General features: G+C 42.7%; 2 protein-coding genes across 2 annotated transcripts in view; both read right to left on the bottom strand.

Moving 5' to 3' along the window:
• The window catches only part of lig3 (ligase III, DNA, ATP-dependent), a 30,177-nt gene extending 26,790 nt beyond the window's left edge, over positions 1-3,387 (bottom strand). The window contains exons 1-5 of the mRNA XM_061962733.2: positions 3,262-3,387; positions 2,269-2,762; positions 768-899; positions 455-694; positions 219-370 (exon numbers count right to left, since the gene is read on the bottom strand). Of these exons, the coding sequence (XP_061818717.2) occupies positions 219-370; positions 455-694; positions 768-899; positions 2,269-2,743 (999 nt within the window). The 5' untranslated portion in view covers positions 2,744-2,762; positions 3,262-3,387. The remainder of the gene's footprint in view (positions 1-218; positions 371-454; positions 695-767; positions 900-2,268; positions 2,763-3,261) is intronic.
• Positions 3,388-3,534: 147 nt separating this feature from the next.
• LOC133607168 (dynein regulatory complex protein 1-like) lies at positions 3,535-5,649 on the bottom strand. The gene has a single exon (XM_061961633.2). It carries the CDS (start codon positions 5,577-5,579, stop codon positions 3,804-3,806), a length of 1,776 nt encoding a protein of 591 aa, XP_061817617.2. The 5' UTR covers positions 5,580-5,649; the 3' UTR covers positions 3,535-3,803.
• Positions 5,650-17,563: the final 11,914 nt, after the last annotated feature.

Below are 17,563 nucleotides of genomic sequence, written 5' to 3'. Positions count from 1 at the left end.
TCGATTTTTTCCCCCTATTAGCAAGACAAAAAAAAAAAATCACACTTTTGCTGTTATACAACAAAATGTGTAAATAGTGAGAGATGCTAAAATACATTATTTTTTACACACATCAAGAATAGTGTGAAGGCCTATGTCTCAGCATTCATGCGGTAATGAGGTGCAAGTGAAACAGTGCGAATGCACAGGAGCAGCTTATTGCACGAGAGAGGACCAACCTTCTCCAGGTCGCGCACCATGTCGTCCTGGTTGCATCTGAAGATGCGACTGAAGAGTTTGACAATCTGCTTGTCGTTGAGGTTGTAGACACTTTTGACGACGCCGGGCAGCAGCAGCTTCACCGTCAGGTACAGATTTCCATGGAACTTATCTACCATTGCACACAGCGAATAAAAACAATTCACTTTGGATTAAAAAAATGTTTAAATTACTTGTCAGTTTTAGCCGTGCAAACCTCCGCCCGTGCCCTTCCGGAGGAACTTCTCGATGATCTGTGTCTTGACGTTGTAGCTGTTGTTCTCAGCCACCGTGGCACACAGCTTCCGAAACTCTCGAAGGAGGCAGTCCTTGTGCTGGGGATCGCAAAGCTGCGCGGCCAAGGTGCTGCCTTGGCTGGCTTTGGCAGGCGGGGAAGAGAATGAGGAAGGGGAGGAAGTGGAGGACGACGGCCCACTCGAAGCGCCTGCCTTCGCAGCTGCATAGGACACGCAAGGGGTTACGCTTTCCAGAATGGACTTGTCGTCTTTCGGGAGATAGAAGTGTCTTACCGGTAAAGCCTGAAAACTTTCGTGGTGCGTTTGCTGAGGGGTCTGCCAGGGGAGGGGACTGGAGCGTGCCTGACGTGTTTAACTTGGCCTGCACCTTCTTTTTTGGCGTGGAGTTGACTTTAGCCATCAAGTCTGCGATACATGAACAACAAGAGAAACTTTTAAAAAATGCATGTTATTGGATGAGAAGGTGTCTCCAAACTTTTGACAGCACAATAATAGATACAAGAAACCTCTGAAATGTGCTAGGGCTGCAACTAACGACTAATTTGATAATCGATTAATCTGTCGATTATTACTCCGATTAATCGATTAATAATCGGATAAAAGAGACAAACTACATTTCTACCCTTTCCAGTATTTTGTTGAAAAAAAACCAGCATACTGGCACCATACTTATTTTGATTGTTTCTCAGCTGTTTGTACATGTTGCAGTTTATAAATAAAGGTTTATAAAAAAATATATACATATGAAAAATTTTTTAAAATAAAATAATTCCTATGCGCATAGCATAGATCCAACGAATCGATGACTAAATTAATCGCCAACTATTTTTATAATCGATTTCAATCGATAAGTTGTTGCAGCCCTAAAATGTGCATAATTTGGACTTTGACCTAAAATAAATATGCCTTGAACGTCACACAAAACATCCAGTCTTAGTCACTAGCATTAATTTAGAGCTAGAGATTGACATGATTATTTTTTTCCAACCACTGGAACAGAGAAAGTGATCGAGTTTGAAGGACAGAACTGGAGAAAGAAATCATCAAAATCATGACAGACCGTGTCGCCGATTTAGCGAGGCAGTGAGTGTAGCCCCATACAAAAGCCAGCGATAACGCAGTTGAAATAATATCTTTTAACAGCGGACATTTATGCATGAAAATATGGATAAGCTGCTGATGTGACGGAAAAGCAGCTCATAGATACCGTGGAAGTCTGTTCTCCAAGGTAAATGCTGAACATAATTACATTCCTAAAACTATTGTAGTTTGTACTACATTATATTGTAAATTTTTTCAACAATATTTCATAACTAAAAGTTTGTTTTTCTTTTTAAAAGGTAATTCACATGCTAAAATTCTGGTGTTTTTTGACTGATTTCAATTTCAAAGTATTGATTTGAGTTACAAAGTCACTCATAGATTTCCAAGTTACGTGTTAAAGTTAAAGTTAAAGTACCAATGATTGTCACACACACACTAGGTGTGGCGAGATTATTCTCTGCATTTGACCCATCACCCTTGATCACCCCCTGGGAGGTGAGGGGAGCAGTGGGCAGCAGCGGTGGCCGCGCCCGGGAATCATTTTGGTGATTTAACCCCCAATTCCAACCCTTGATGCTGAGTGCCAAGCAGGGAGGTAATGGGTCCCATTTTTATAGTCTTTGGTATGACTCGGCCGGGGTTTGAACTCACAACCTACCGATCTCAGGGCGGACACTCTAACCACTAGGCCACTGAGTAGGTATACTAGGCCACTGAGTAGGTTTTGTACCCGAGACATGTTTATTGATGAGTTCCTTGTCCTCATCCTGCAGCTCCTCCCAGCCTTCCAGGTCGGTGATGTCCTCGATCTTCTTGGTGGTGGCCCGGGCACGCTCCAGCTTCTCGAATATGCACTTGACGTGGTACCACTCCTTCATCTCGCCCGCTGACTCGCTGAAAGGGTTGGGCACGATCTTGCCGATGCGCGTGATGCCCTTGCCGATCTTCTCCTTGCACTTCTTGCATCCCGCCGTGCCGCGCTTGGCGTACTCTACCAGGAAGCGCTGGTCAGACATGGCGGGCTGGGAGAGGCGCTGACGTGGGAAAAGCGGGTCGTTACGCAAGGGCAGTGGCGAGAAGAGATGGTGGACCTCAAGGGTGTGAGCGGAAGGGGGTTTGAAATATGAAGAGGCTCTGAAGAGATGAGCGGTGAGGGGTCGTAGGTTGAAGGTCTTTTTTGCTATTACGATGAGCGAACGCTGCATCAGCAAGTCAAATTACAACCTAAAGAGGGGAGAATTAATGAATGTTGATAAAATACAGAACATGGAGCGAAGTATACAACATTAAGGAGGAAACTTGCAAAAAAGATAGTGAATATACGACGTGCCTCAACTCACTTGCAGGGGCACAAAATAGGTGCTAGGGAGACATGTTTTTAAATAATGTGGTTGCCTTATTTACACAAGTGGTTCTATATTGTGGATATATTGTGCAGGTGTATTTCATGTTTAAAATTCTCCAACATCTCGGTTGTTAACAGTATAACGTATGTTAGTAGCTAAAAGTATACAAATATAATCTTAAAAAAACATTTTTAAGCGATGTGTAAATATGACTACACGTCGGCTAAAGCTAAGCTAACAGGTCGGCTAGCATTGTTGCCTCCACACAAGCTCACTCACTACGATACAAAAAAAAACAACTAGAACCACATGCTACACACATATCGACAATATTTAGGCGTTTAATTTATGCTTATGGACAAGTTTGGCAACTGTACCTTGTAAACGTTTGGCAAAATGCAGGATCTTTGCTTAAACCGTGGCTTCGTGTCATTGTTGCGACGACGTCAAGCCAGCTTTGATTAGACAGTCGCGGTATGGTCACTTCCGGTTTGAAAACGTCGAAGTGGCGGATGTGCCTTGTTAAAAACTTGTTATAATTAGCTGCCGGGTATTGCTGGTATAATATATTCATAATCATGTATTTTTAAACCAGACAGACCGCGTAAAGCCTGACTAATTGTTCACTATACTTACTTTATTATGAAGTGTACACCATTTACTTCCGGTACAACTTCAGCACAAGACGTGCCCTTTTTTTAAAGGGCCAGCCAAACAAATGGGCGGCGGCTAGTTGGCGCATGCTCTGTTTCGATCACCCGCTCGCATGCGCGACTACGGCAGCCATATTGGAGCGGTACACGCAGCTACATAGCATGCATGTTAGAAGTTGGTTTTAAGTAGGATTGTTTCAGAGAAAAACAAAATGTTGTTTATTAATTTTGTTGAATGCATTTCACTTTAGTTATTAGGATTACAGTTAAGTTTCTCTCTTGAGGAAATCCTTCAGCAAAAAAATGCTTGTGTCATTCTCGCATGACAATTGCTTCCTCAGCGCCCTGTTCTCTTCCTCCAAATTTAAGTTTTTCTGCAATATTTTGGAGTTTTTCTCAAGCACTTCTAAGTACTGCGTCAGGGCAATTTCCGCCGCGTCCCACAGTCTGAGTTTTTCCTCCGGGATGACGCGGACCATATCCTCCCAGAAGGCTTTATCGGCGTCTGCGTCCCAGTCCAAGTGATGACGTAGCGCCGAGCTCCTTATGCAGTGCACGCGGTAGCTGACAAAGCTCAGGAAAGCGGGAAGGACGTTGTTGGGCTGGATGAGTTCAGAGGTCACGCTGGCCGCGATTCCATCGGCCTGGTCCGCCCGCTCCTTGTGCTGCTCCTCGTACTTGAGGAGGAATGACACCAGCCTGTTGAGGTCGTCAGCGTAAAAGTCGAAGGCGTTGAGGAGGGCCAGCATCTTCTCCGCTGTCCGGTGGTCGGTCTCCAGCAAACTCAGGTTGTCGCTGGTGTCGATGAGGAAGCTCAGCTCGTTGCACAGCAGCTCCAGCAGCGCCGTCATCGTCTTGGCGTCCACCTCGGCGAGGCTCTCGGCGTACACCTGCGCCGCCATTTCGAACTCGTCCTGCGGCTGGATGGGGTAGCAGCGCTCCATGACGGCCTCGGGCCTCTTCCACGTTAAGCCCAGGTGCGTACAAAGGTGTGAGTCGGCGGCAAGGGCGCTCTCGGCCAGCAGCTTCACCTCAGAAACGAGCATCTGCGACATCTCCACAAAGGTCTGCGCGTCGCTGAGTGCGAAGTGCTTGATTTTCTTCTGGATGCGCTTGTGCTGCGCCATGCTGCTCCTGATGTCCTCCAGCAGGTGCTGCTCTCGCCTTTGGAAGGTGTCCTCCTCAGTGGAGATCATCTTCATGATGTCGCTCAGCTGCACTTTCAGGGTGTTGACGCGCTTCCTCAGGAGGTAAATGACTTCAGGTTTTTCGTCGCAGCTGAGCTTCCTGGCGTCCAGCACGGCCCGCTTGCCCTTGATCTCCTCCTGCTCCCTCTCCAGCTCGGTCAGCTTCATGTCGATGGCCCGCTTGGCCGTGGTGCACTCGTTCTGGGCCAGCTCCAGCTTGGGCATGGCGTTCTCGTACTCGTCCATGGCCGCCTTCCTCTCCTTCAGCCACTCTTGAGCTTTGGCCCGCAGATCCTTCTGGTAGCTGTCCCACTCGCTCAGGCTCTGCGTCAGAAAGACGTCATGCGGGCTTTCGATCTGGCCCAGCTCCTTGTTGTCCATCGTCATGCGCCTCACTTGGTTCATGCGATCTATCATCACGTCCAGCGCTTCTGTCTGCTTCCTGAGGTCGATGGAGTGGCGCTCGCTTCCGTCCTCCCACTCTCTCTGCAGATCCGCTATGAGCTTCATCTTGTATTCCATTAGTTCTGAACAAAAGGTCTCCTGCCTGTTCAGAGCTTCCAGAAGATCCGGTAGGTTGGTTTTCTTCTCGGTCTGACGCCACCCTTCCTTAATTTCTTCCAGTTTCTCCTTGCTGAACACCCTGGAGTTTTCTATCCGCTCCAGCCGCAGCCGGATAACTTCCTCGGACTTGGTCCGTCGCAACGATTGCTTGGCGTCGGCCGCCGTCTGGAGGTCGGTGAGGAAAGCCAAGAGGTCTCGGTGCAAGTAGATGACTCTCTTGGCCGTCATCGCCTCTTCGGCGGCGTCTGCTTGGGGCTCCTCGTGGGCCGTGGCACCCTCCTGATTCTGCATATTTGATCAACTTAGCAACAAATTTGAAAGTACCAGATCCTACAGATCCAACACAAATACTTTAGGTGATGTTGACATCACAATGACTAATATGTCAAAGGTAGTACTTCTACACGCCTACAAAGTCAAAGTTGCGTCACTCTGTGTGTCACATGACATCATTTGCATCACAGCCTTGACCTGGTTATGTTATGAAAAAGGGAGAACAAAGTGAAATGAGAAGGGCAATCGAAAGAGCATCGCCATCATCTCCGGGTAAGGATACACGATAGTGTGTTACATCATGCTTAAGCAAATGGGGTCTATAGCTGTCATGAAAGTTCTGGGATTTTATGATAAAGTATGAGAGGTTGGAACTTTGCCTTAAAGTTGGAAAGTGGTGATGAATGTCCAGATTAGAAAGCCAGGGAAAGATCCTACTTACACGAGCAATTATAGGCCTACAGCTCTGCGGATATTAAAAGGTATGCTTAGAGTTGAATCAGAGCTGTCGAGGCCAAGTACCAAGTAAAAAATGGTACAAAGGTCTCGGTAGCGGCTTTGCCTGTCCCAAACCCTGGATGAGAAAGAAGGAGGGTTGGCGGCAGTATGAGCAGCTCAGCCCCTGTAAAAACTTGGAAGGGGCGGCGTGGCGAAGTTGGTAGAGTGGCCGTGCCAGCAATCGGAGGGTTGATGGTTATTGGGATTCAATCCCCACGTTCTACCATCCTAGTCACGTCCGTTGTGTCCTTGGGCAAGACACTTCACCCCTTGCTCCTGATGGCTGCTGGTTAGCGCCTTGCATGGCAGCTCCCGCCATCAGTGTGTGAATGTGTGTGTGAATGGGTGAATGTGGAAATACTGTCAAAGCGCTTTGAGTACCTTGAAGGTAGAAAAGCGCTATACAAGTATAACTCATTATCATTTATTTAACCTCTACCGTACACCAATTGAATAAAGGCTGGGCCCTTGAGGGCCCTCCAGGCACACTGGCAGTCGTTACGACGGGACTCCCTCAAACCCACAAGGGAGGGGTTTCACTGATGGACCACCAGGAAGGCCACCACACATTAACATCGTCAGAAACTCCCTATCTGCATAGCTACCTAAAGAAACCCTGAACCTAAAATGTGCTGAACTTGAACGAACCTGGTCACCCTCAGCTCCTCGCCAACGCACTCTCTCGCCTCAAGGTCTCCATGGCTGGCCTCCAGGAAGTGAAGTTGCTACAGGATGGCAAGGCAATAGTGGGCCAGTAACCCCACCCACCACACACGGCTAGGGATGAGAATCAATAAGATTTTTTCGGTACCGATTCCACTTTCGATTCTGCTTAACGATTCGGTTCTTTGTCGGTTCTCTTATCGACTTTTATTTGGAAAAAAAAGATTTAAAAAAAGGTGGATTAGCATAAATTTTGTTTAGTTTAGATTAGAGCTAACATGACCTTGGGTAAAATACGGCACACTGACAAAGCTTAACCTGTTACTATAACAATCTACAAGGTTAATAGAGTTCGCTTCTCTTTCTTCCCCTGCATTTATCTGCTTTATTTTGTAATTCAAGTTATCATTACATATACGTATTGTTGCATTTGAAACAATTGTATTGTTGATAATAGAGGTAATTATTATTATTAGTCATTATCAATAGTGCTATTTATATTGTTATTTTTATTGCTCCATTTAGTGCAATAATGTTCATTGTCATTTCTGTGTTATTAATATTTACTTCACTAACTGCTTCTCTGCTATCACTTTTCGTATCATATTTGTACATATCGTATTTGCTGTTGTTCTGTTTTTGTTGTTGTTGTTGCTGTTGTTGTCTCTCTGTCTTATCCCTCCTCTTTGCCCTTCTGTCTTCCTTTTTATTATTCTTTGTATCACCTCCTACTCCGATCCGGCTGCGCCAAACATTAATATAAATGAATTTAATGAAGTCAAACACAAATAAGGCAACAGAAGAAGTATCCCATGCTTCTCTTTTGTAAAATAAAAATCTGCAAATATGGGCATCTACATCAACAATATGCTTTGCCTTAGTGGCTGGACAGGACACAAAAAAAAAAGATGTCGCTATACATACATATATATATATATATATATATATATATATATATATATATATATATATATATATATATATATATATACACAGGTAAAAGCCAGTAAATTAGAATATTTTGAAAAACTTGATTTATTTCAGTAATTGCATTCAAAAGGTGTAACTTGTACATTATATTTATTCATTGCACACAGACTGATGCATTCAAATGTTTATTTCATTTAATTTTGATGATTTGAAGTGGCAACAAATGAAAATCCAAAATTCCGTGTGTCACAAAATTAGAATATTACTTAAGGCTAATACAAAAAAGGGATTTTTAGAAATGTTGGCCAACTGAAAAGTATGAAAATGAAAAATATGAGCATGTACAATACTCAATACTTGGTTGGAGCTCCTTTTGCCTCAATTACTGCGTTAATGCGGCGTGGCATGGAGTCGATGAGTTTCTGGCACTGCTCAGGTGTTATGAGAGCCCAGGTTGCTCTGATAGTGGCCTTCAACTCTTCTGCGTTTTTGGGTCTGGCATTCTGCATCTTCCTTTTCACAATACCCCACAGATTTTCTATGGGGCTAAGGTCAGGGGAGTTGGCGGACCAATTTAGAACAGAAATACCATGGTCCGTAAACCAGGCACGGGTAGATTTTGCGCTGTGTGCAGGCGCCAAGTCCTGTTGGAACTTGAAATCTCCATCTCCATAGAGCAGGTCAGCAGCAGGAAGCATGAAGTGCTCTAAAACTTGCTGGTAGACGGCTGCGTTGACCCTGGATCTCAGGAAACAGAGTGGACCGAAACCAGCAGATGACATGGCACCCCAAACCATCACTGATGGTGGAAACTTTACACTAGACTTCAGGCAACGTGGATCCTGTGCCTCTCCTGTCTTCCTCCAGACTCTGGGACCTCGATTTCCAAAGGAAATGCAAAATTTGCATGGTTGGGTGATGGTTTGGGGTGCCATGTCACCTGCTGGTGTCGGTCCACTCTGTTTCCTGAGATCCAGCGTCAACGCAGCCGTCTACCAGCAAGTTTTAGAGCACTTCATGCTTCCTGCTGCTGACCTGCTCTATGGAGATGGAGATTTCCAGTTCCAACAGGACTTGGCGCCTGCACACAGCGCAAAATCTACCCGTGCCTGGTTTACGGACCATGGTATTTCTGTTCTAAATTGGCCCGCCAACTCCCCTGACCTTAGCCCCATAGAAAATCTGTGGGGTATTGTGAAAAGGAAGATGCAGAATGCCAGACCCAAAAACGCAGAAGAGTTGAAGGCCACTATCAGAGCAACCTGGGCTCTCATAACACCTGAGCAGTGCCAGAAACTCATCGACTCCATGCCACGCCGCATTAACGCAGTAATTGAGGCAAAAGGAGCTCCAACCAAGTATTGAGTATTGTACATGCTCATATTTTTCTTTTTCATACTTTTCAGTTGGCCAACATTTCTAAAAATCCCTTTTTTGTATTAGCCTTAAGTAATATTCTAATTTTGTGACACACGGAATTTTGGATTTTCATTTGTTGCCACTTCAAATCATCAAAATTAAATGAAATAAACATTTGAATGCATCAGTCTGTGTGCAATGAATAAATATAATGTACAAGTTACACCTTTTGAATGCAATTACTGAAATAAATCAAGTTTTTCAAAATATTCTAATTTACTGGCTTTTACCTGTGTATATATATATATATATATATATATATATATATATATATATATATATATATATCTATGTATGTATATACATAAATACGTACGTATATACATATATACATACATACATACATATATATGTATGTACGTATATACATATATACATACACATACATATATACATACACATACATATATACATATATACAGGTAAAAGCCAGTAAATTAGAATATTTTGAAAAACTTGATTTATTTCAGTAATTGCATTCAAAAGGTGTAACTTGTACATTATATTTATTCATTGCACACAGACTGATGCATTCAAATGTTTATTTCATTTAATTTTGATGATTTGAAGTGGCAACAAATGAAAATCCAAAATTCCGTGTGTCACAAAATTAGAATATTACTTAAGGTTAATACAAAAAAGGGATTTTTAGAAATGTTGGCCAACTGAAAAGTATGAAAATGAAAAATATGAGCATGTACAATACTCAATACTTGGTTGGAGCTCCTTTTGCCTCAATTACTGCGTTAATACGGCGTGGCATGGAGTCGATGAGTTTCTGGCACTGCTCAGGTGTTATGAGAGCCCAGGTTGCTCTGATAGTGGCATTCAACTCTTCTGCGTTTTTGGGTCTGGCATTCTGCATCTTCCTTTTCACAATACCCCACAGATTTTCTATGGGGCTAAGGTCAGGGGAGTTGGCGGGCCAATTTAGAACAGAAATACCATGGTCCGTAAACCAGGCACGGGTAGATTTTGCGCTGTGTGCAGGCGCCAAGTCCTGTTGGAACTTGAAATCTCCATCTCCATAGAGCAGGTCAGCAGCAGGAAGCATGAAGTGCTCTAAAACTTGCTGGTAGACGGCTGCGTTGACCCTGGATCTCAGGAAACAGAGTGGACCGACACCAGCAGATGACATGGCACCCCAAACCATCACCCAACCATGCAAATTTTGCATTTCCTTTGGAAATCGAGGTCCCAGAGTCTAGAGGAAGACAGGAGAGGCACAGGATCCACGTTGCCTGAAGTCTAGTGTAAAGTTTCCACCATCAGTGATGGTTTGGGGTGCCATGTCATCTGCTGGTGTCGGTCCACTCTGTTTCCTGAGATCCAGGGTCAACGCAGCCGTCTACCAGCAAGTTTTAGAGCACTTCATGCTTCCTGCTGCTGACCTGCTCTATGGAGATGGAGATTTCAAGTTCCAACAGGACTTGGCGCCTGCACACAGCGCAAAATCTACCCGTGCCTGGTTTACGGACCATGGTATTTCTGTTCTAAATTGGTCCGCCAACTCCCCTGACCTTAGCCCCATAGAAAATCTGTGGGGTATTGTGAAAAGGAAGATGCAGAATGCCAGACCCAAAAACGCAGAAGAGTTGAAGGCCACTATCAGAGCAACCTGGGCTCTCATAACACCTGAGCAGTGCCAGAAACTCATCGACTCCATGCCACGCGGCATTAACGCAGTAATTGAGGCAAAAGGAGCTCCAACCAAGTATTGAGTATTGTACATGCTCATATTTTTCATTTTCATACTTTTCAGTTGGCCAACATTTCTAAAAATCCCTTTTTTGTATTAGCCTTAAGTAATATTCTAATTTTGTGACACACGGAATTTTGGATTTTCATTTGTTGCCACTTCAAATCATCAAAATTAAATGAAATAAACATTTGAATGCATCAGTCTGTGTGCAATGAATAAATATAATGTACAAGTTACACCTTTTGAATGCAATTACTGAAATAAATCAAGTTATTCAAAATATTCTAATTTACTGGCTTTTACCTATATATATATATATATATATATATATATATATATATATATATATATATATATATATATATATATATATATATATATATATGTATGTATATACATAAATATGTACATATATACATACATACATACATACATATATATGTATGTACGTATATACATATATACATACACATACATATATACATACACATACATATATACATATATATATATATATATATATATATATATATATATATATATATATATAAAATTGGAACCAGACCATCCATCCATCCATCCATCCATTTTCTACTGCTTGTCCCTTTTGTTGGGGTCACGGGGGGGTGCTGGAGCCGATCTCAGCTGCCAGTTTCCCCCAAAAGTGTGCATCTAGGACAGTGTATTTAATGAACATATGTAAACAGTTCATGCACGATATGGCAAGATTTTGAGTGTGCTAAAGCCCTGGTGTAATAGTGATACTAATATTAATAAAGAATATTAAGAATAATTGATTAAACTGCATTGTATTGGTTTTTGTTACGTTTCGGTGTATGTATGGTCCCGGGATGCAGAGACGGCAGCCAAGTGCAGAAAAGAAGCCCTCTTTATTACGGAAACACTGGTAACACAAAAACAAAGCTGGGAAGTGCGGATGGAAAACAGGCGTGTGAAGCGCAAAGCCAGCAAAGGTACAACGCAAAATGATCCAGTCCCGAAAAGCATCCTGATGATCACATCAGGGATAGGTGTTCCCTGATTGATAATAAGGGGCAGGTGACGGAACTAGCACTCAGATCCAGGGGAGTGGTAGCAAATGGAGGCAAACAGAAAGTGGAATAAAAAAATAAGAGCGCTGGAAAGGAAATGATACACAATACAAGACACTAATAACTGAGACAATGATAAGGACAAGCGGTAGAAAATGGATGGATGGATGGATGATAGGTTTAAAACAGTGGTGTGCCGTCAGGGCCAGCAAGGCCTTCTCTGCTGACCTAACATAACCAGAAATCATGATCATAATTAAAGATAAAAGTAATTTTTAATTTACTTTCCCTAAATATCTAAAAGTATTCATATTCTCTTCATGTCATAATATGCTCCTTCCAGCGCTGTTGTTTTTAGGTTATAGAGTTTTTATCCAATCAGAATTGAGCCAGCTTATGTTGCTATGTCGTACACGTTTGTACCAAATCTGCCCGAAGCCTTCAGATTCAGCAATGCGGGCGTCCGTGCACTGTAAGGAACGGGGACATACAGTTGACAGACAGTTGCGATAGCCAATCAGATCACGGGTTGTTGTCAGTAAGGCCTTCTAGATGGCCTAAGGCAGATATATATAGTGATGTTATAAGCTAGGTAACATAAGAACTCCATTACCCGGCATGCCACAGTAGTGAAGAGCATGCACAGTAGCGGGATGTTTTTGATGAGCACCTTGTGGAGTAAACTTTAAGAACTCAGCCAACATGCCTCGTCTGCATCTTTTATGATTAGATAAGACAACAGATATATTTGCAAGGCCATTTTCAAGAAGGATATTTAAAGATAAACTACATCTTGTGAGACCATGTCGGCCAACCCCGGAAGCTCGAATGGTTTCTACTGACTGTGAGATCAGATATTTTATTTATTTTTTCACGTTTATTATGTTTTTTGCAATTTTAATTTTGACAGTACCGCATAAGATATGTTTTAATTGCTTATGCGGGTTTATTGATATTTAAATGTGCCAGAAAATAACCCGTTATGTACACTGTTGGTGGTGATTCAATGCCCAGTAGTGCGTAATTGTGTTCCTGTATAGTATTTCTCCAGCAATGGTCATGTGGGGACATAAATTATGGTATTTTGAGAGGTCATAATTTAAGTCGGACATCACTGAAGGCCTAGGTGGGAAACGCACGGCCCGCCACTGGAAGACATGGACAGAAGGAGGTTACTCACAAAAGGGTACTAAGCAGCAACCAGAAAATGCTAGTGACGTTTATAGAACAGTTTATGGAATACAATTTAGTATGGGAAGGAATATGTATGTATGTGAGGGAGGGAGAAGGGAAGGAAGTTTTGTTCACACTCCAATACAGTAGGTGGCTCTGAGTGCCCCTGCCATAAAACAAGAGGAAGGAGAAAAAGAGAAAAAAGAAATGATAATTATACGAAATACATTTATTATAATTCTATTGTGTGCAAATGTGACAACTTTTCTTGTAATATACTGTACAAATATTGCCACTTTATTCCTGTAAATTTAAGTTTGTTATCTTGCAACATGGCCACTTTAATCTCATATATATTTTATGTATTTGCATAAAAGGGGCCTTGAGCAGACTTCATTTTTATTTTGAGCTACATGTTATGTAGACCAAAAGGAAGTGTTGTAAATGTAGGGAAAAAAAACATAATATGACCCCATTAACAAAGCAGGTTGGAGTATATATATATATATATATATATATATATATATATATATATATATATATATATATATATATATATATATATATATCCATCCATCCATCCATTTTCTACCGCTTATTCCCTTTGGGGTCGCGGGGGGCGCTGTAGCCTATCTCAGCTACAATCGGGCAGAAGGCGGTGTACACCCTGGACAAGTCGCCACCTCATCGCAGGGCTAACACAGATAGACAGACAACATTCACACTCACATTCACACACTAGGGCCAATTTAGTGTTGCCAAGCAACCTATCCCCAGGTGCATGTCTTTGGAGGTGGGAAGAAGCCGGAGTACCCGGAGGGAACCCGCGCAGTCACGGGGAGAACATGCAAACTCCACACAGAAAGCTGTATATATATATATATATATATATATATATATATATATATATATATATATATATATATATATATATATATATATATATACTGTATATATATCATGTATGTATGTATGTATATAAATATATATGTATATACATATGTATGTATGTATGTATGTATGTACATACATATATATACATATATTTATGTATATATGTAGACAGTTTTGACAGTACCGCATAAGATATGTTTTAATTGCTGATGCGGGTTTATTGATATTTAAATGTGCCAGAAAATAACCCGTTATGTACACTGTTGGTGGTGATTCATATATGTATATATATATGTATGTATATACATATATATGTATGTATATACATACATGTATACACATACATACATATATGTATATATGTATATACATTAGAGATGCGCGGATAGGCAATTATTTAATCCGCAACCGCATCAGAAAGTCGTCAACCATCCACCATCCACCCGATCTAACATTTGATCAGAACCGCACCCGCCCGTTGTTATATATCTAATATAGACGATGCAAGGCATTAGTGAGGTTATAAAGCTTTTGCCTGTTAAAGAAAGGAGACTGATCCAATGCAGCACAGACATTCGCGTGCCACGCTGTCACGACCCAGACGCACACCAGTGCGCAATCATATGGGAGCCGCGCTGAGCGCACCTCCAAGCGCGTCTCGCTGCCGGCGACGGCCGGGTATGGGCCCGACGCTCCAGCGCCATCCATTTTCAGGGCTAGTTGATTCGGCAGGTGGGTTGTTACACACTCCTTAGCGGGCTCCGACTTCCATGGCCACCGTCCTGCTGTCTATATCAACCAGGGTGAGCCCCACCCCTTTCGTGAGCGCACTGCGCGCGGAGTGACCCCTGTTACGCGTCCCCGGCAACAGGGGTGGCGGGCAGGTAAGCTGCGCGGGCGGAGTGCGCGGAGTGACCCCTGTTACGAGCCCCCGGCCACGGGGGTGGCGGGCAGGTAAGCTGCTTACCTGCTGCGCGTGACGCCGGCCGCGGCAAAGGCGGACGAGGCGGGGTGTCGGTTCGGTGGGCGCGGTGGTGACCCTGGACGTGCGTCGGGCCCTTCTCGCGGATCGCCTCAGCTACGGCTCCCGGTGGGGCCCTCTCGGGGGAAGGGGCCTCGGTCCCGGACCCCGGCGAGGCGTCCCTTCTCCGCTCCGTAAAAGTGTCCATCTCTTTTTTTTTTTTTCTTCTGTTGTGGCATATGCAGCAGGTGCCTGCTCGTTTTTCGTATGTGGGTAACAACATTTAACTATTTCCGAATTGGTTTAACTGCCACCCGCCTGAATCTATTTAAAATCTAATTTTTTTTTATTTCAACCGCCCGACCCGACCCGACCCGCGGATAAAATCTAATTTTTTTTAATTTCATCCGGCCGATCCGCGGATAATCCAAAACCGCGCATCTCTAATATACATGTATGTATATACATACATACATGTATGTGTATACAAATATATATATGTATATACATACATACGTACGCATGTATGTACTGTATGTATATACAGTAGTGCAAAATTGTGTTCCTGTATAGTATTTCTCCAGCAATGGTCATGTGGGGACATAAATGATGGTATTTTGAGAGGTCATCATAGAAGTCGGACATCACTGAAGGCCTAGGTGGGAAACGCACGGCCCGCCACTGGGTTTTAAGCAGAGGTGTGGACTCGAGTCACATGACTTGGACTCGAGTCAGACTCGAGTCATGAATTTGATGACTTTAGACTCGACTTGACAAAATGTAAAAAGACTTGCAACTCGACTTAGACTTTAACATCAATGACTTGTGACTTCACTTGGACTTGAGCCTTTTGAATTGACATGACTTGACATGACTTGCTACTTTCCCCAAAACCCAAAGATGAAAAAGTTATTCGGGAGCGCTCCGTATTTTTCATTGTGTACTTGTCTATCAGCGTTGCGTGTGTCAGCTGGTGTGCTCTCAGTACAACAGCCAATCAAATTAGATCTACTTTGTTTTCATCACACAGCATTCATCCAATCAAATTGCAGGACAACCAACGAAGAAGACATGTCCAAACCACACGCCAGTGAACAAAAAATGATACCTAAAATAATTTTGTTTGGGTATAAAAATTACGAGGTGGTCAACACAAAACGGTTTGCAGTATGCAACACATGCGGTTCGAAAATTACTGATGGAGAGGAAACAACTTCCAACTTCGTCCGGCATTTGAAGTTGCACAAAGAACGGTAAGTTTTGAATGAAAGATAACGTTTATTGGCTAAGTAACGTGACTTTTATTTGCTGTGTAGTTAAATCAGTGAGGCTGTAAACTCACTGCTAACGTTATAACGTTATTGCAAACACGGGAATCTGTTGCAGTTCACTACCTTATTCATACTTTTTGTTCAGTGATTTTTTTTAAGCAGGGTTACGTTAGTCAATATATCACACGTAACGTTAGACGGCGGTCAGCAGCACCGCGTATTTTAGCCACCTAAAAAAAGACAAAAATAGTAAAATAAAGGTCAGTTAAAATGTATACTATATTATGAATATGTGTACCGTTTTAGCTAGCTTTCTGACATACTGTTGGTTGTTTACCTCAGTGGTCCCCAACCACCGGGCCGCGGCCCGGTACTGGTCCGTGGATCGATTGGTATCGGGCCGCACAAGAAAAAAAAAAATTTTCTTTCTTTTTTTTAATTAAATCAACATAAAAAACACAAGATACACTTACAAGTAGTGCACCAACCCAAAAAAACTCCCCCCCCCCCCCCCCCCCCCCTTTTGTTCTGGGCATTGAACATGAAGACTCTTCCTTCACTGTTCCGAGTGGCCATGAGAGTCTTGGCAGTGCCTGCCTCCAGTGCTCCAGTGGAGCGAGTTTTCAGCCATGGTGGCATCATACTACGCCCCCATCGTGCACAAATGACTGACAGACTCTTGGCTAATTTGGTCTTTTGCAAATGCAATGCAGCATAGGGCCCTGACATATAAAAAGTACAACTTTTTTGTTATGTTCACGTATATGTCATGTTTTTTCAATGTTAACACTTTTGTACAAATAAGTACATTTGCACTTTATTTTTCAATGTGTTTGTTCTGTAAAGGAATGAGTTAATGTTTAAAATGACTGGTTAATAGTGCTATTATGAAGTGCAATGTCAGCACAATTTTCTTTCCTGCAATTTAAAATGCACTTGTTTTAATAAATAAATACAGCGTTTGAAAAGCATACACAATCTATGTTAATATATTAGTCTGTGGTTAAAAGGACTTGAAAGGACTCGAAACTCAAAATGCAGGACTTAGGACTTGACTTGAGACTTTCCAGTCTTGACTTTGGACTTGACTCGGGGCTTGCCTGTCTTGACTCGGGACTTGACTCGGACTTGAGGGCAAAGACTTGAGACTTACTTGTGACTTGCAAAACAATGACTTGGTCCCACCTCTGGTTTTAAGGATCTTGAATGTACAAAAAAGTACAAAGTGGCTCCTACATAATAAAATTGAGATCATGATAGGTTTTAAGGATCTTGAATGTACCAAAAAAAAAGCACAAAGTGGCTCTTACAGCCTTCAACTGTATGCGGCCCTCGCTGGAAAAAAAAGTTTGGACACCCCTGCTGTAAGCCATTAGTGGGACGACCATTTACATCCGGGCTGTGGCGGTATTGCGCACTAATACAGTTTGCATCCGCCG

Source organism: Nerophis lumbriciformis, linkage group LG09, assembly GCF_033978685.3.
Source record: "Nerophis lumbriciformis linkage group LG09, RoL_Nlum_v2.1, whole genome shotgun sequence".
Lineage (NCBI taxonomy): Eukaryota > Metazoa > Chordata > Actinopteri > Syngnathiformes > Syngnathidae > Nerophis > Nerophis lumbriciformis.
This window is presented reverse-complemented; position numbering and strand designations above follow the sequence as displayed.

Coding starts and splice junctions, on each gene's coding strand:
- LOC133607168 (XM_061961633.2), bottom strand. CDS start 5,579: ATGCAGAATCAGGAGGGTGCCACGGCCCACGAGGAGCCCCAAGCAGAC.